This window comes from Melanotaenia boesemani, chromosome 21, assembly GCF_017639745.1.
Source record: "Melanotaenia boesemani isolate fMelBoe1 chromosome 21, fMelBoe1.pri, whole genome shotgun sequence".
Lineage (NCBI taxonomy): Eukaryota > Metazoa > Chordata > Actinopteri > Atheriniformes > Melanotaeniidae > Melanotaenia > Melanotaenia boesemani.
The window spans coordinates 17,467,139-17,485,987 of NC_055702.1; the positions used below are offsets into that span (position 1 = coordinate 17,467,139).

The following is an 18,849-nucleotide window of genomic DNA, read 5'->3' on the forward strand; positions in this document are numbered from 1 at the left end:
AGTGTCCCCAAGTGCAGTCTCAAAAACCATCAAACGCTACAAAGAAACTGGCTCACATGCGGACCGCCCCAGGAAAGGAAGACCAAGAGTCACCTCTGCTGCGGAGGATAAGTTCATCCGAGTCACCAGCCTCAGAAATCGCAGGTTAACAGCAGCTCAGATTAGAGACCAGGTCAATGCCACACAGAGTTCTAGCAGCAGACACATCTGTCGAACAACTGTTAAGAGGAGACTGTGTGAATCAGGCCTTCATGGTAGAATATCTGCTAGGAAACCACTGCTAAGGACAGGCAACAAACAGAAGAGACTTGTTTGGGCTAAAGAACACAAGGAATGGACATTAGACCAGTGGAAATCTGTGCTTTGGTCTGATGAGTCCAAATTTGAGATTTTTGGTTCCAACCACCGTGTCTTTGTGCGACGCAGAAAAGGTGAACGGATGGTCTCTACATGCCTGGTTCCCACCGTGAAGCATGGAGGAGGAGGTGTGATGGTGTGGGGGTGCTTTGCTGGTGACACTGTTGGGGATTTATTCAGAATTGAAGGCATACTGAACCAGCATGGCTACCACAGCATCTTGCAGCGGCATGCTATTCCATCCGGTTTGCGTTTAGTTGGACCATCATTTATTTTTCAACAGGACAATGACCCCAAACACACCTCCAGGCTGTGTAAGGGCTATTTGACCAGGAAGGAGAGTGATGGGGTGCTGCGCCAGATGACCTGGCCTCCACAGTCACCAGACCTGAACCCAATCGAGATGGTTTGGGGTGAGCTGGACCGCAGAGTGAAGGCAAAAGGGCCAACAAGTGCTAAGCATCTCTGGGAACTCCTTCAAGACTGTTGGAAGAGCATTTCAGATGACTACCTCTTGAAGCTCATCAAGAGAATGCCAAGAGTGTGCAAAGCAGTAATCAAAGCAAAAGGTGGCTACTTTGAAGAACCTAGAATATGACATATTTTCAGTTGTTTCACACTTTTTGGTTATGTACTATACTTCCACATGTGTTAATTCATAGTTTGGATGCCTTCAGTGTGAATCTACAATGTTCATAGTCATGAAAATAAAGAAAACTCTTTGAATGAGAAGGTGTGTCCAAACTTTTGGTCTGTACTGTATATATGTGTGTGTGTGTGTATATATACATATATATATGTATATATATATGAATGTTATAGAAATATTATAACATATTTTTGTAGAATAAATCGGCATAGGTTTATAGAAAGTTGAAAAAGCTTCACTTTACATGTCTTTAACGTCAGATATTCTGTGTGGAAAAACATGCATCACTGCAACTATTCCTTTTCATGCTGCAGGTGCTTTGGACCAAATCAGGTGATGAAGTGGTTTATCCATGTCATGCAATTATTGTCTCTATGAAGATATCCTCCAACCAGCAAAGATTCTTCGTTGGACACACAGATAAGGTAGATTAGTTGTGACGCATCTTGCAGTAAGTAGGGGAAACACAAGTGATGAAATAAGTTTGGTAATGATTCATTTTATTTCTGCAAGTGGAGAAGTGAAATTCTTGCACCACCTGTCCTTGTGTCCTCTCTGTAGGTTTCTGCACTGGCTTTTAATGGTAACACAACGCTGCTGGTTTCAGCACAAAGTGGCAACAACAGTGTCGTTCGTGTATGGAACTACAGCAAAGGAAACTGTCTCACGATGTTCAGGACTCACGCACATTCGTTGTCCTGTCTTAGGTAACCAGAATCATGCACACATTCACTCATATATATATATATATATATATATATATATATATATATATATATATATATATATATATGTGTGTGTGTGTGTGTGTGTAGAATTGTTCCTTTGTCTTTAATTTCAAGCTTAGAATAAATATTGCTTGCACACACTAACCTAATATGTTCTTTTTATTACTTTTTTTCTTCTTCCAATTTTAAGCTTTTCATATGGGGGTGGTATTCTCTGTGGAGTGGGTAAAGATAGCCACAATAAAACAGTAAGCTCCTCTTATTTATTGTTTCCTGCATGAAAACAATGACTGACTATATTTTTACTCACTCATTTACATATTTTTATGACATGCTTTGCCATTCCACCATTATTAGGAAAAGGTGGCAGCTGATTATTCTATGATCGTTTTGTAGATGGTGGTGGTGTGGAACACTCGCGGTGTTAGTGAAGGAGGAAAGGTGACCATCCTAGCCAAGGCCCACACAGATGTGGACATTAACACCATGAAGGTTGCCTTCTTTGATGATACAAGGTACCCTGCCCCTTGAATAAAGACATTTTTTCAATATATGTTGTTAGCCAGTTGTACATGTGTGCTTATATGGAAGCAGTTTTGTACATTGTGCTGCCATACTGTGAAAACTGTCACAGAAGTTGTTAGTATTAGTGACATCTGCTCTGTATCCTACATATAATACACATAATAGCCTTGGCAGCTTCTGCATTCCTCACAGACCTCATCTTGTTTTTGTCTGTAATAATTGCGGAATAAAAAAACATTTTCAAACAGCATTTATTTATCAACTTAAAGATGAAAGTTTTCTGTTTCCTTTAGAGTGAGGAATGTCATTATTTATGAGATGACGATTTGTGAATGCCACGTTAGCATAATATGATTCATGGGTAGTTTCCTTGGCAGTTTGGTTGCAGGAAGGCAGGATGGGTCATAATGAGGTACTGAGGAATGAGGATTCCTCATTGTGAAGTGAGATGTTCTGTATAAAGAAATCTGTAAATCATACATATGCATCATTAAATTTTTTGGTCCAGTCACTCATCTTCTCTGCCAGGCATTCTTATTACAAGCCAGTATGAGAAGCAGGTGAGAAGGTTTTAGCATCAACAGGCAAAAAAATAGCTAATGCTGCTTAATCAGTCATCAAAGTTCTGAAATTAGGTTAATATGTGACTTTGCTGACTTTAGGATGGTATCATGTGGCCGGGACAATGTTCGTCTTTGGCGCGTACGGAATGGGACGCTGCGGTCCTGTCCAGTCAACCTGGGTGAATACCACTCAATACACTTCACCGATGTGACCTTTGAGGAGGGAAATTTCTCAGAACAGCATATTGATGATCGAACTCTGTGAGCAAATCATTCATGCACTTTATCAAATATGTATTAAAATCAATTTGCACTTTACTATTTATTTTTGTACCTTCTTATTATATATGTATTGTTGAATGTTTGTCTGCAACCTGTCAAAGAACAACAGATGCAAATAAGCAGTAACACTAGTTCTGTACACATTTACATTTTGTATGTTTTTACTTATGTTTATTAATGTGCAATGAGTCCCTTTACAATAAATAAAAAAAAAAATCAGTCATTTAAACCTTCTGAGTTAAATTAGCTTTAGCGTAGGTGTAAATATGAGTTCACTGAAAATGTTGATTTAATGGACTGCTACTTTTACTGTGTGACTGTCCTCTCATAGATTTGCCAGCAGTCGGAGTGGCCATATTTTTGAGATTGACTACAGCAGAGTTGCTATCAAGAATGTGAGGAGGCTTTTGCCAGCTCAGCAACAGCATGCAGAGCGTAGGGAAAAATGGACTTTTAGCACAGGTAGGTCAGTTTTGGACTGTTTTGAAATTCTGTACTTTAGATGAAGTGTTGGGAACATCTTTGTAGAAATTTAGGTGATGTGTGTGCAGATTTTAAATGTAACTTTACATTATTTTAATTTACCCTCACAATAGTTGAACACCAACTAAGCCAAATCTTCCCCCCTTAAATATAATGATTTCTTCTCTGTCCGTAAAAGATTGTGGAATTCTGTTTAATTGACTGTACTAACATATTTCCATCCCCACAAAACTTATAAACATTTATCTGTTTATCTCAGGTCCAGGAATCGCCATCAACAGCATCAGTGTCTCTTCTTCATTCTGCGCCACCGGCTCTGAAGATGGCTTCCTGCGGCTCTGGCCCCTTGATTTTTCCGCTATCATACTTGAGGCTGGTATGCACAGCAAGGGGTGGAATAACATTTACCTGCATTAGACTAACAAATCACACTTTGCAGGCAGTGCTTTAATCCTTAGGCCATCAATGACTTCACTGTCATTTTCTTGTTTGGGGTGTTGGTTGTGTTGCATTTTATAATAAACTGAGTTTATAAATAGCAAATAAACTGTTAACTATTTAAGTAAAGCATTTTGCAAACAGAGTTACAAATGTTTGAACATGCAAAACTGGAAAACACCCTTTTTTTGTTTTTTATTTATTATGTTGCTCCAAAATTATTTAAGAAGATACACGGTATTGAAATCATTCCCCCTGTTATCTTTCCATTGTGTAATATGATCAAAGTGACAACTTATGTTGCATTTTTTCTGATCTTGCTTATTGTTGTGGCACTTTGCCAGACAGTTTGTTGCCAAGGAGACCAGCAGCAGAAATTACATGAAAATAAAGAATAAATTAGAGTTAAAAAAATTTAAAAACTGGACTCAAGTTACAGATGTCAGAGATGTCACTTAAATGCTGTGCATTCTTTAAAACTTCTACGTTTATTTTTAACGAACTGTCAGATCATTTAAAATTATATTTAATTTTATATAAAATTTTCGATTTAGTACCCGAGAGTCCTTTTTTTTTTCTTCTTTTTTTACATCACTGGTGTTTGAGCAGTCTCATGTCCACACACAGAGATAACAAGCATGTGTTTGTATTCCAGAGCACGAAGGACCTGTGAGCACGGTGTTGATATCATTTGACAGCCTTCAGGTCCTGGCAGCTACCTCTACCTGTAACCTTGGTTTCCTTGATGTAAGCAGCCGTGGATACAACACACTAATGAGGTCACATACAGATACTGTGCTTGGCTTCAGTGTGGACGGCATTCGTCGGTACCTCACAACAGCCTCCTCTGATGGAACAGTGCGCATTTGGAACATGGATTCATTACATCAGGTCAATCAACATTAAATATTTCAGCCAAGTTTTTTTGTTAAGCTTGAGAATTATTCAGGTCTTATGTCAGTAGGTCTTACTGTGTAAAAGTAAGACCACATGCAGATGGCTATTGCTCTCGAATCGAAATAGGCTTTTGTGAATTGAATTGAATCGAATCGATTCAGGAAATTAGTGACGATACCCAACCCTGCTACTTAGTATGTCTGAACTGATGAAACTAACGTTGTCCCTGTTACCACTAGTCTTTATGATATTTAGTCTTATTTACTCTATTTTCTCATGTGTTTAGTTGTACGACTTTGTGTCTGAGGACAATCCCTGCTCTGTGGCCTTCCATCCCCATGAGCAGACCTTCTCTTGTGGCTTCAGTTCGGGTATTGTCAGAGTGTTCGACATTTCCAGTTCCAACCTGCTGGCTGAACATAAGTACGTACCAATTCAACTGAAAACACTGTCAGAAACGACACATGCATACAGAAAACTGGCTGAAGAAATGACACTATGATTGAACAAAAACTGTTTTTGTTTGCTTGTTTTTTTCTTCCCCTTATTTGTTTTGTAACCCAGGCAGCACAGAGGTGAGGTGATTGGTCTTGCCTTCTCTTCAGATGGAGAGTTTATGTACAGCGCAGACTCGCAGGGCTCCCTGGTACTTTATAACGCTTCAGAGGAAGATCACAACGTTATCAGAGTTGCATGTATGTATATTATTACATAAACACGTCTGAAGTCGATTTCAGGACAGCAAATAGTATGTCACATACAAATGCATTAGAAATATAACTTGACTAAACTTATTAATATCAAGAAATCATATAGTAATAGCTAACTACATGTAATAAACATAGTACATATATTAAACTAACAAGCCTACATGTACAAGAACATGAGATACAACACATAAAAAAAACAGTTTACAAAGACTTCAAAGGCCAAGGTTAATGTTTTTGTGTTCAGTATTTGTAGACATTGGCTCCTCTGGATCAGTAACCCATTCATTAGCTCATATTCTGCCTGTTGTATCTAGCTGAATATCTTAATATTCCAGATTTTGAAATATTTTTGGGTGGTATTGTACACAGATCAAACTTAAGATGTTCTCACAGTGAGCTTTTGTCTCTTAATGTCAAGTATGTTATTTGAAGTTTGCTTTCAATCATTTTGCTGTTCTAGAAGCTAGAACAGCTAGAACCTCCTGTATTGAGGACTTGTGCACCCAGACTTTGATGATAAGATAATCCAAATCCCTCTGTTTGTGCAGTGTATCCTGTGCTTCTGGCTCATACACAAGTTTGCTTATGAGGCAGTCATATACAGCAAAGCGTGTTTTGATTGACTATACACAATTTTGTAGGTAATGTAGTGGCCCAAGGCACTGAGCGCGCTCCAGATGCTCTCGCAGTGAGCAGAGACAGTCACTTTCTGGCTTTTGTTGGTCCTTCCGAGTACATTGTCACCATTTCCAATGCACAGTCGCTGGATGAGGTAATTTCCCTATTGTGACATTTCAGCACTATAACACCTGTCCTGTTTCTTAATTAATTTAAAATGAGATTTCATGAAATAATCAAGAAGCGGCAATCTTTCTTTATATAAGTTTTTTTTTTTCTTGTAATCCCATTGTGAGCAGTTAATATCTTACATATCAATGTAGGTAGAACATAGGTTCTTTTGCCCCACTGTGTCCAAATTAACCTTTGGCTCCTCTATAGCTGCTGCATGTAGATGTGAGTATTTTGGATTTAGAGAGCCCCCGACTGGATTCTGCTCTGAAGGTCTGCTTCTCTCCGGCCTCCACTGAGCACTTGCTGATTGCCACATCAGCAAACAAAATCCTCTGGCTTAACACCAAGACGGGCCGTCTGCTCCGACAGGTAACTGCTTTAACACATGACCATGTGACATCTTTGAGTTAGGAATTGGTTTGTCGTCAGAGTCCAAGTTGGATCATCAACATGAGGTACGGAAATAAAATCGTCTAGTTTCCGTCCCTGTGTTTATGTTTGGTGCTAGGAATCGTAGAGTTACTATAGTCTTTGAAATACTGGTGAGAACATGCATGACTCATTCCGACACAATCTGATTAAAATGTTATCATTGTAGTAGTGATTATAATAGTATTTCTAAGGACAAGCTGTTGTATTCTGGTAGAAGTGTTTTTTTTTTCCTCTCTCGATTTCTGTCCTGACAGCTGTCAAAGGTGCATAAACACCAGTGCTCGTCTCTGGCCGTGAGTGAAGATAGTCGATTCTTGCTGACTGCCGGACACAATGCTGTGAAAGTGTGGGATTATAACATGCAGCTCCATATTAATTCACAGGTAGTCACCAATTAAACAATTCAGTCTTTTATAAGTACAGTTGGTTACCAAACTCTTTGTATTCTAAACTTTACAAAGCAGCTGCAGACTGTCTATGATTGTTAGTTCTGCCCAAACATTTATGTCCTCATGGGCACAGGCAGAATCATAATTAATGATGATTAAACTGCTATGGCATAAAACTGAAAAAAACAACCTTAACGACTATTTCTATATAGACAGGACTGCGAGTATGACTGTATCTGAAAACAAAGTCTCTTGTAACATCTGAAATCTATATAACTGTTTACATCAAGAGACTTCAAGATGCCTTCAAGAACACATACCCGTTCTCAACTTAAATGAACATCACTGTTTTATCTAACAATATAAAGTCTTTTTCTTTGCTATAAATAAACACAATGCTTTTTTCATTGTTTCATTACTCATAAGGGTGCTACACATCAAAGTACTGTTTCAACTGATATGTTTACGCCTTATGAATTGCAACCAAAGTTACACTTTTGCTATAGAAACATTCAAATTACACTAATATATGCTGTATTTTGTATCACCATTTTGTCAATAACATATCTGAATATTTTTGGTCATATCACTCAGGTCTACTGTTGAATATTGTAGCGAAATCTAGGTACTACTTGTATGAGCTGAAATGTGAACAATATCGACTTATTGAAATTATTTTCAATGAATTTTTTTAACTAACCAAACCCTAATCTGACCTAAAACCTAACCTGATGTTCTGCAAACAATTTAGTTTTAATTTTTCTTAAAGATGTGTGAAATAATTCAGTTTCATGGCGGGATAAACTGTAATAGCTAGAAATGAAAAAACATTGTGAAACAAATTATCTTTTTATAATTTAGCCATAGCCGTTATGTTATTGTTGTTTTATAGAAACTAATGTATGCTTCTCTGCATCAGATGTTCATAGGCCACAGTCAGCCCATTCGCCAGGTCAGCTTCACCCCTGACCAACTGGGTGTAGTCTCAGTGGGAGATGCCATATTTCTTTGGGACTTCCTTGCAAATCCTGTTGAATCTCTGGCTGACAGTTGGTAATAAATCACTCAACATATCATTTCAGTGCATATATGTCACTCTGTGTTAGATATATTATTTTTTATAGTACTGATTCAGGCTCTCTGTTCCCACAGTTCATGCTTTAAAGAAGGCCACACCTCACAACGGAAAGCAGGTATTTAACTCAGTTTAATGTTGTGTAATAATTTGAAGTGAATCCAATTCAGTGACTCCTACCCATCACAAATTCTGGCTTTGCTATATTATATAACTACTTAACCAGACACTGAAATGAGTGGAGTGCAGATGTCGAATGAGGTGCCTCGGCAGACGGCTCCCCTCCCCTCCTCACCACCACGGCTGGACATCAGCATTAACCAAGTTGCCCAGGAAGGCAAGTTTCTGTTGTGTTTTTAAAATATCCACTCGAGCATCTTAAGTAAGGTTGAATTGTCATGCATTTGTAACAACCAACTGGCACATCTTCATTTCACCCTTTGTTTCAAGACCAAGGGGTGTCATTAGGATGTGGTGCCAGTACTGAAAGAACTGTGTTGGAAATCTTTATTTATTCAGCCCTAGATCCAAAAAGCCAGGGTGCTGTGAAATGTTTAAATAAAAGCAAAATGCAAATATTTGCACATCTTATAAATTGACTTTTTATTTGTAATAAAACACAGAAGCATATCTTGAAAGGGACACGTTTTACTGTTTTGTGAAAACATTTTGCTCATCTTGAATTTGGTAACAGCAACAAGTCTTATTAAGTCAAGGTCAGTGTGTTATAAGGACTATATCTGAATACATGAAACCCAGCATGAAGTTATCCAGTTAGGGACAGATTTGTTTACCCTGCAAACCATCCTAAATGCTTGATTTATTAATTTATAAGTCACACTGACAGAGCTGTTTGACCATTTCTAGAAGTGAAATAGAGTAATTTGTATTCATGCTCCAGGATTATTCAAAATAAATAACCACCAGTTAACGGTATAACTGATTCTAAGAATTTCCCATAGAGTCATTAACATGGCCTTGTTTGTTTAATTTCCATTTACATGGAGGAAATCTGCTGCTCTGTCTAAAAAAGGATTCCATTGTTTTTTTATATTTGCAATAAGCTGCAATGATTTAATTCATATAAAATAAAGGGTTCTTTAAACTGATCGTTTTAAAGAAAAACTGATTAATAACTGCTGTGAACAATTTGCAATATTCATGCATAATTAAGTTAACTTTGTTTTTAAGCTGTTTTGGTATGTTTTTTCTGTTGTTTGCATACAGGCTTGTCTGTTTGTGAAGATAACTCAGTAAACCCAACCACTCCAGTTCAAGACACTGGTCCAGGTCAGTCCTCTGATCCTAGATCTGCTGTCTCCTTTCTCAAAGTGACAGTCCTGGACATGCCTCCTGTTAATACCAATTGTATGGACAGTGGTAAGTGCCTGCTACTTTTTTCATAAATATGAATTAACTTTATGTGTTTTTTATTAAATGTCTTTCTTGTTTGTAAATATGTTATCTTTGTCATGTAGTTGAGACGAATCAGAGGAAGCCTGCACGTCCAGATTGTTACAGGCACTTTAACCTACGTTTCAAGACCTCCTTTCTTGATCAGGTATAGAGCTTTTTTTTCAATAATGTGCTGAAGTCAAGGAGTTTATTTGTGTGTCTGGTTTGTGTAACTGTTTTCTTTGATCCAGACCATTGTAGCTCCCCAACCACAAGAAGAGGGCATGAAACTAAAAGCAGTGATAGGCTACAACGGTAATGGACGTGGCAACATGGTGTGGAGCCCTGATCAAGGTGAACATGGCATAACAGTAAAATATGTAGAAACCCTTTCTGTGTAAAATCTCAAATCAAGACATTTAATTTTTGCTGTAAGGTACTCCTAAGGTCATTTTCTTTAATGTTTATTTGAAATAAAAGTAATGGAGTAAATTGTACTGTACATAAACAGTGTATAGCGAGAATAACATTAATGTGTGGCATACTGAACACATACGTAAGACTAAATATCAAAATTGCATTATGTTTCTCATTTTAACCCTTAACAATGTACTGTTCATAATTTGTTGTATGTTTTATTATAACAAGCAATTATTTTCTGTTGCAGGTTTATTTGCTTACTCTTGTGGTTGTGTGGTGGTGGTGGAGTACCTTCATACAGGCAGTCAGAGACACTTACAGGGTCACAGCGAGGAGATCTCCTGTCTTGCAGTAACAAACGATGCACAGGTACGTGCTTTGAATGTTTACTGTTATATGGCATTTAAACCCTGAATGCAGGAATGATGTGTACAGAGCCACATTAACTTTAACTGCACAAAATGTGGGAAAAAAAATCAGATATTTAGTTGCTGAAAAGTTGAATTCATTATTTGAAGCAACAGCTGGCACCATCACAACATCGCCTGCAGTTATATGTTATTCAGGACTCCAATTCCAGTGGAACCTTAATTCTTGCCATCTCATTAGATGCAGAAAAGGCGCCCGATAGGGTGGAATGGGTGTACCTATTTGACATAATGAATAGTTTTTTTTAGGGGATAAATTTATCAACTGGGTGAAGATATATAAATCACCAATGGACAAGTTCTTGTAAAAAGACGCTGTTCAGGCACATCAAAGTTGTCCTTTATCACTTTTCCTTTTTGCTCTGGCTCTTGAACCACTGGCAGAAATGATCAGGAGTCATAAAGACGTTACAGGTGTTAAATTGGCAGGTAGAGATCACAGAATCCACTGTATGCAGACAATATTTTACTTTCTATATAAAAAGTCTGATTTTGATTTCTGTAATTTTCTCTTGTTATAAATCATTTCTCTAAAATCTCAGGTTATAAAATCAATTTTGAAAAATCTGAAGCCCGCCGTCTTGGGACTTTTATTCAGCAAGCTGATTTCCCACTTAAATAGTCTCCATCTGGTTTCACATACCTCTATATAAAAATATCTGCCAACCTCAACCATCTTTAAAAACTAAATGTTGTTACAGGTACTAAAACAGATTTAAATCGACTGATGAATTTACCGTTATTCCTGATTTGTAGGCCAAGCCTGATAAAAGCTGTATTGCCAAGGCTCCTTTATCCAATGCAAATGTTTCCTCTCCATAAAACGAAAAACACAAGTTATGATATTGAAAGATCTGTTTCTAGATATTCAGGGTATGGGAGGAAGAAAAGAATTAAAACTCCTCATATTGTGATCCTGGTGTTTTTTGTCAAGTAATACCCAGCTCCCAAAATATGTTCAAAATAATATAACTGTATTCATCCACAAATTTATTTACATATCTGCAAGTCTTATAGTGATGGTCTGCAAATTTTCTCATGATTAATATCTTATGAGTCCTCTTAAGGACTTTTTATTATCTGTATATATTTGCAAAAAGTTTCTTATTTTATCAGAAACTTCTATCTCTGGACTCATATAGAATAAATAAAATCACCAGGAGAAAGACCTCATAATACAAGTGGATGCACTTTTAAAAGTGACTTTAATGCTTGGTTAGTCAGGTAGAATAAAAGTTGCTTTGAAAATATCTTTGTGTCAAAAAGTAGAGAGAACTATAAGTAGCAAATTCAAGGTTCTGCTCCATTTATCTATTTTCTTTACTCGTTTTATCCTGTTTAAGGCTCCAGGGAAGCAGAAACTTCTCTCAGGTGCCACTGGGAAAGAGAGTAATTCCTTGGGTTTCCTCCTTTCTACCCCAGGGTTGATACCATGCATGCTTTGATTTAATTGTTGGGTTTGTTTGGTTTTTTTTCTTTTTGTTTGTTTTGTTTTTTTATGGACAAATTTCGATGACAGAGGTATTAATAAGTGTGCATGTTACTTGAAAAAAATCAGCTGTGTTTTGCTTTAGTTCTAATAATTTATTTGCAGACCATGGCATCTGCAGCTGGCGGTAATAACGGTAGCAGGAGCCTCATCTGCATTTGGGACATCCAGAGTGGGACTTGTCGTCGCAGCATCACCTACCACAAAGGAGCTGTGCAGAGTCTTGCTTTCTCTAGAGATGACCGCTTCTTTCTCTCAGTCGGTTGGTAAAGGTTTTATTAGAGACACTTGAGTTATTAATGCACCCTGTAAATTTCAATTTCAGCTTGTATTTTCGGTAATTGATCAAAATTCAGCAATAAATGTGGATTTTCAAATGTTGTTCATAACTTCTTTTTTTGGGGGGGGGGTATGTTATGTAGGGGACTTCTCTGACCCAGGGTTAGCACTATGGAGCAGCCAGAACTTCCAGCTCCTGTCCACTGTGAATGTATCAGGACCAATCCACGATGCTGCCTTTAGCCCCTCTGCAGCCAGCCAGATGGCGTGTGTGGGCACCCACGGGGTTTACTTCTGCTTCATCCACACACAGAGCTCAGATGTAGACCTCAAGGTAAATGATAACAGAAAAACACTGACGATCACAGCTCAGGATGCAGCTTTTAAATTTGTAACACAGTCTTCATTATCAGATGAAAGACTTTAGGTCTCAAGTGCTTATAAGTGAGGCTGCACAATATCAGGATAACATGCAATATGCGATAACACTGCTGAAAGCTGCAATGACAAAATGGTCTGCAATAAATTAAAATAAATCCAGCTGCTGCGTTGATGTTTTCCTATATAGCTTGTGCCATAACAACGCTAGTATTATAGCACATAAATAAAATAATAAATAATAAAATCTAGCTAATTTGGTCAAAACACAGATTATTTACTATGGTGTCCTTCAGCCTAAAGACTAGAGGTAAAATAAAAAATTGACAGCCTTTGTTTGAAGTTTGAAGATGTTTCTTCTTTACCAACGTTTGATTAATTATAAGGAGATTCATTTTTTATTCCAGTGTGTCAAAAGCAGTTTCTGTCAAATGAAGCAGAGTTTTAGACATTAATGGACTGATGGCTAATATGAAAAACAGAATAACTCTAATAACGCCAGATAAGATGCCCTCATCAATAACTGTCTAACACCATCAGTCCAGATATCCATAGGACTGTCCTTGTCGGCAAATATGGGGTAATTAGGACTCGCAACACACAAAGTGTCACGGGGATTCGTCTATAGCTACTTGTGGTTGTGTAGGTGGCAGCGGAGATTAACATGTAGCCCCTGGTGTTGTACACAAGTGTTTGATATGTCTTGCAGAGTACCTGTGTTTGTAGTGCGTCATCTCTCTTCTAACCAACGCAGTTCTATATAGTGGATGTGCTGTTCTGTTTGCCACAAGTTCCTCTGCATCCACATTTTCCTTGCTCCTCTTGTTACCTTCCCCATTAACACACTCACTCCGTGTGCTCTAGGGGACAGCTGTTGGCATCTACATAGAGCAGGTACCCAGGACAGTAAGAGTCCATTTGATTCGCCATTGAAGCGTACAGAGCATGAATGTTCAGCAGCGTTTGGAAGAGCGCCACGTCACTTCCTTAAAATATGCAAATAGGGACTGCTATTCATCACAGTTTAGGCAGTTGTTGCAATATGTATATCACAAAAGCTAATGTCACAATAAAGTAAATTTCTATATATTGTGCAGCACTACTTGTAAGGTATATTTAGTTTAAAAGTTATGGCAAATATGTTTTTAGTTCTTAAAAAGGCAAAGACTGTTCTTGTATTCATTTTTGTGCATAAGAATAAATATTCCTTTACCATGTAGGTCCAAAGGGTGACAGCACCAGCAGAGGTGGGTGATGTGGAGTTGACAGCTCTGTGCTACCACATGGACTGCTTTCTGTTCACGGGCACAAATCGAGGACATGTTTGTGCTTGGGACATAAACATGCAGCGCTGCTTCATGATCTGGGAGGCTGATGATGGAGAGATAGGTACAAATTGGCATTCTATATATTCTGTGGTATAGGTATAGCATTTCAAACTACATCATGGAGAGATGTGTTTTACTTAGAAAAAATGAGCAGCAGGATTTATTTGTCATGGACTCATTTGTATTTTGGCCCCAGGGTTCTATAAATGCTAACAGGATTGATATGGTTTCTTGGTGCAGGAGTGTTGCTGTGTCAAGGGAGTCGTCTCTTGACGGGCAGCAGCACCCGCTGGTTACGACTGTGGGAGGTAGAGGATGTACAAAAAATGAAGCTTGAAAATAAAGTCTGCTGTGTGGAAGACAGGTATGCAGCCTATTTTCTCCTAATATTCCCTTTCTGTGTACAGTGCATGCCTTGTTGTTTTTATTCAAGATAGTGTTGCTACAAGTGTCAGCTGAAATGTCTTCATTTGTAGCTGTAAGAGTTAGTTCATTCAGAAGGGGGGAGTCAAATTAGTGCAATGAGAAAACACAACAGTAATATACATGCAGATTTATTGACTAAGTATTACAGACCTAAAACAGACAGAACAAAATATAAATTGATGAGGGCGGCAGTTTGTGTTAAAAATAAAATATCTGGAGCATATTGTAGGATGAACAGAAAAATCATGAAGCTCATGAGTGAATTTCAGGGGAAAAAATTATTGTGATATTAGTATGGACATGAATAAAGGATATGTAGAAACACATGTAGCCTTATAAATAAAAGATAGAATAAAACATAGAAAATTCTAACTTCAACCTAACCACCATGAGCTCTGTGAAAGAGGCATTTTTCTACTGTTAAGTTTGGCTTAAGTTACTGAAATATGGTTCGAACTATGTTACTTTTTTGACACAAACACGCATGCAGGTTTGGGTTCAGGCATTTCCAGGTCTGCAGCCATGCACCGCTCTGCTGCTGGATGAGAAAATCCTCTCTCTGTGCTTCTTTCAGCTCTGGGTTGATAACAGATAAGATGAGCCATGGTCCTGCACAAGGTTAAAGACGCAAATCAACTTATATAAACTTTTTATTCCAAGTGACGAGTTGGCAACAGCATCTCTAAATGTCTTGGTGCTATTTTTATATTAAATTTAGTTGGACTTCCATGTAGACTGATGCTACAAATTTGGTTGCAAAGGTCATTTTAAAAAAAAGTGCCCAAATATTAGAGGGAAACAATTTAATTGTTTGAAAAGAAAACAAACTAGTTTAACACCCTCCCATCTCTTGTTCACAAGATATTTACAAGATATACTTTACTGACACAGTACAGCCATTGTCTCATTTGGACTTGTGGTCTAGAAGTTGTCTCTCCTAAAATTTTATTTTTTTTTAAGTTACTAAAAAAATATATTATAATCTGCCATATTTGTGATTATTGAGGGAACATTTTCCTTTAGAAAATTAGATAAATCCACTGGCTCTTCAGTGCAGAGTGCATGAAGGCTCTCTGCATTAACAACACAATGTTTGGGTTTAGATAAAGTAGAATCAACTCTGGCGTTATGAATAGTAATGCTCGAGGTGTGACGCAGCTGTTCAAAGGTAGAAGGTGGGTCAGAGCAAATCATGTTGGAGCTAAAGTTGTTGACTCTATTGTTCCAAAATCACACACATACTGTCCTGATGATGCATGAACAAGCACATTTTGCTTGCAAATACTCTGTATTTGTCTGTGGAATGTCTTGGGCCTTCATAATTCTAATAACACATGGACCAGCTTTATAACAAAAACATAGATGAAAATGCCTTTTTACACAATAGTACCTTTTAAAGAGAAATCTAAAAGGTATTCAGGAGTGTTGGTGCACTGATACACACAGGGTGGAAGTGGAAATGTCAGTATGAGAATATCACATCTCTAATCCTATTATCAAATAAATCACTATTAAGTGGTCGGTAACATCTGTATATATTTCATAATCATTTTAAGAACATTTAATATTGCTAGATAAAGTTTAAACTTGACTCTTGACTACAATTGCTAAATGTTTAGACATAAAAAGTATCAGCTTGGTGAAAACACCTTCATAGCTGTTGCACATGGAAATATCTTAAATTTGTGGTGGTATGGAAAAACCGCCATGAACAACTTCAATGGACAGAAGCTGGAGCTTTTGGACTGGCTCAGTGTGGGTAGAATTTGCATACATTGTGCATTCAAAGATATCTTAGAAGCTGAAATGTGCTGGAGCATTGTATAATTTCATCCCAAAGAGTGGAAGAACATTTCGAAATGAGGCATACTGTGTATTTTCTTTTATTTATTTGTTTGCTCATGAAATAAATTCTATCTCTGCACATACATGCAGCACACAGTACACAGTTACCACTTTGAAATATTAGATAGTTAGTAGATAGGTTTTCTGTGTATTTATACCAAACGCTGTAATTATGGATAAATACGGGATTCATGATGTTTTTAGGTCTCCTGGCTCACAATGTATGATTTTGTTTTTGATTTATTCTTTCCAGTGGGTGATTTCAGCCGTAAAAAAGTGCCCATAAGAAATCAGTGGACCAGCTTTCTTTTTTTTTTTTTTTTTTTTTTTTTTTTTATAATGAATTTATTTTTATTTTTCATCTCACCTGTATGTGTTCTTTAGTGGGACAACAGTGTCAGTGGAACAAGAGATAATGTTGGATGGGATGACTGTAAGTGCAGCTTTTGATAGCACAATGGACATGGGCATCGTTGGCACTACAGCAGGAACCCTCTGGTACATCAACTGGTCAGAAAACACCAGCATTCGTCTGGTCAGCGGGCACAAAACCAAGGTAACCAATGGAAGCTTTTGGAGATGAAAAATAACTGCATGCACTTTGTGAGTCTCTAGATGGGGCCGGAATCTATAATGTATAACTTGATGGTTGGGGGACATGCTCATTGAAGGTTTTGAAACAATCCACATGTTTTGATAATGTTTTAATCACTCATTTATTATTATTATTATTATTATTGTTGTTATTATTATTATAATTAATTAATTAATTTTTTTTTTTTTTTTTTTTTAGAAAACCCAGTAGCTTTGCAAAGTGAAATGCCTTCAAAGATCTGATGTGTCCTTCACTAAGTCTCATTTACCAGCACCTCTATTTAATTGTGTGAATGCTTCTTTATATTTGAACAATAATTAAAATATAGGTATTTACTAACATAAATATGTATAATTTCCCTCAGGGATGAGTAAAGTATTTTTCATTTCATTCACTTCATAGTCTGTCTGGCTAACTTAATATGCATGGCAAGCTTATTTGTATAGAGATTTTCATGTACATAAAAAACTCAAACTGCTTAACATGAAGCATTAAAAGCAAGTTGCAAAAGAAACTTTTAAAATATATTGAAAAACAAAAGAATTAAAACAAATCTAAGGAATTAAGTAGAACAAGCTAAAATAGAGAGAAGCAGAAAATGAATGCATTGTGTTACATATGATACAGACTGACATCAGTGGGAGATGCATTATCATTGTTATCGTCACCATCTCTGTCAATGCACGTATGTGAGAAAATACTGTATATTCAGGAAAAAAGAAAAGGAAAAAGACATTCGTAATTAAAAGTGGCATCAAATAAAAGGCACTTTCTTAGCACTATTCCTTCGGTGAGAATCAAGACATTTAAAATGCTAAACGTGTTTCTCTACAGTATTTTAAATGTCACCTGTTCTCCACTGCCTTCCCCTAAAAGGGCATAAAATACAATACATCCACTTACATCCACTGGAATTCTCATCAGACTACCTTGCTAGGGCTCTACAGACTTGCCACTCCCACACTTAGATGAAGCAGATGTCTTTAATGTCGGCGCCTACATGAGCCTGCATACCATTCCCCTGTCAGGCACACATCTAGACATTAACTGTGTGGTGATCATATTCAGAGAAGCAATTAATGGTTTTGATTAAATTTCTTGGAACAGATGTTTAATCTTTCATCACATAATAAGCTCCTTTTTAAAACTCAGAGGTACTATGGATCCAGCGGGTGTGTTTTTTTAAACATTTATTATTTTGAATGCACTGATTGTTGGAAAGCAGAAAGCTAAAGTTCTTAAACAGAAAAGTCATTTTTAAGTGAGCAGGGGTTTTTTGAGAAATCTCTTTTTTTGCAGAAACCCATGCTGCCAATGTGTATGTGTTCAAATAAGAAAAAAGGCTTTATTCTCTGTGTGCATTCTTCTCTGTTGTTCAGGTTAATGACGTCGTGTTTAGCTTTGATGAGAGCCACTTTGCCACATGCAGTGAGGATGGCAGTGTTAGAGTGTGGTCAACCTCCAGCTATGAACTGGTGGTGCAGTTCCAGGTGCTCAATCAGGTGAGAGAATAAATCTCATATAATGAAATGTGAAAGATACACTTTCCACTCATATATTTTCAGGCACCAGGTCAAAACATTAAATCCACTGTTGATGCAAATAGAAGAAACTGTACTTGCCAGCTGTATAACTTCCTGTAGAATCATCTGTCCTTTAATTGACTCTGTCCTGTTTGTCTATCTTGATCAGGCTTGTGGCTGTGTCTGCTGGAGCCCATTTTCTAGCAAAGATACCACATGTATAGCTGCAGGATACAGTGATGGGACTCTAAGGATCTTTCGACTTGCCTCTGCAGAGATGGAGATGAAACTGCATCCTCATCATGTGGCTGTCACTGCTATCCAGTACTCTGCTAATGGTAAAAACAAAAACAATTCTAAAAAAAAAAACATTGGTGTGTTGTTTTGCAGTATTTGTTCAATTTGCCTTGCAGTTGGTTTGAG

General features: G+C 37.4%; 1 protein-coding gene across 4 annotated transcripts in view; it reads left to right on the plus strand.

The window, feature by feature from the left end:
• wdr90 (WD repeat domain 90) overlaps positions 1–18,849 on the plus strand; it is a 28,535-nt gene that overhangs the window by 6,224 nt on the left and 3,462 nt on the right. For 3 of the 4 annotated variants that reach the window (XM_041974023.1, XM_041974024.1, XM_041974026.1), the window contains 27 exons: positions 1,321–1,431; positions 1,568–1,713; positions 1,925–1,982; positions 2,131–2,249; positions 2,922–3,083; positions 3,436–3,566; positions 3,847–3,963; positions 4,681–4,916; positions 5,209–5,345; positions 5,487–5,617; positions 6,274–6,404; positions 6,632–6,793; positions 7,111–7,239; positions 8,165–8,298; positions 8,398–8,438; positions 8,547–8,657; positions 9,548–9,700; positions 9,799–9,881; positions 9,967–10,069; positions 10,383–10,504; positions 12,158–12,314; positions 12,475–12,665; positions 13,930–14,098; positions 14,278–14,401; positions 16,693–16,864; positions 18,283–18,405; positions 18,596–18,764. In XM_041974023.1, the coding sequence (XP_041829957.1) occupies positions 1,321–1,431; positions 1,568–1,713; positions 1,925–1,982; positions 2,131–2,249; positions 2,922–3,083; positions 3,436–3,566; positions 3,847–3,963; positions 4,681–4,916; positions 5,209–5,345; positions 5,487–5,617; positions 6,274–6,404; positions 6,632–6,793; positions 7,111–7,239; positions 8,165–8,298; positions 8,398–8,438; positions 8,547–8,657; positions 9,548–9,700; positions 9,799–9,881; positions 9,967–10,069; positions 10,383–10,504; positions 12,158–12,314; positions 12,475–12,665; positions 13,930–14,098; positions 14,278–14,401; positions 16,693–16,864; positions 18,283–18,405; positions 18,596–18,764 (3,622 nt within the window). The remainder of the gene's footprint in view (positions 1–1,320; positions 1,432–1,567; positions 1,714–1,924; positions 1,983–2,130; positions 2,250–2,921; positions 3,084–3,435; positions 3,567–3,846; positions 3,964–4,680; positions 4,917–5,208; positions 5,346–5,486; positions 5,618–6,273; positions 6,405–6,631; positions 6,794–7,110; positions 7,240–8,164; positions 8,299–8,397; positions 8,439–8,546; positions 8,658–9,547; positions 9,701–9,798; positions 9,882–9,966; positions 10,070–10,382; positions 10,505–12,157; positions 12,315–12,474; positions 12,666–13,929; positions 14,099–14,277; positions 14,402–16,692; positions 16,865–18,282; positions 18,406–18,595; positions 18,765–18,849) is intronic. The other variant, XM_041974025.1, reaches the window with a different exon arrangement.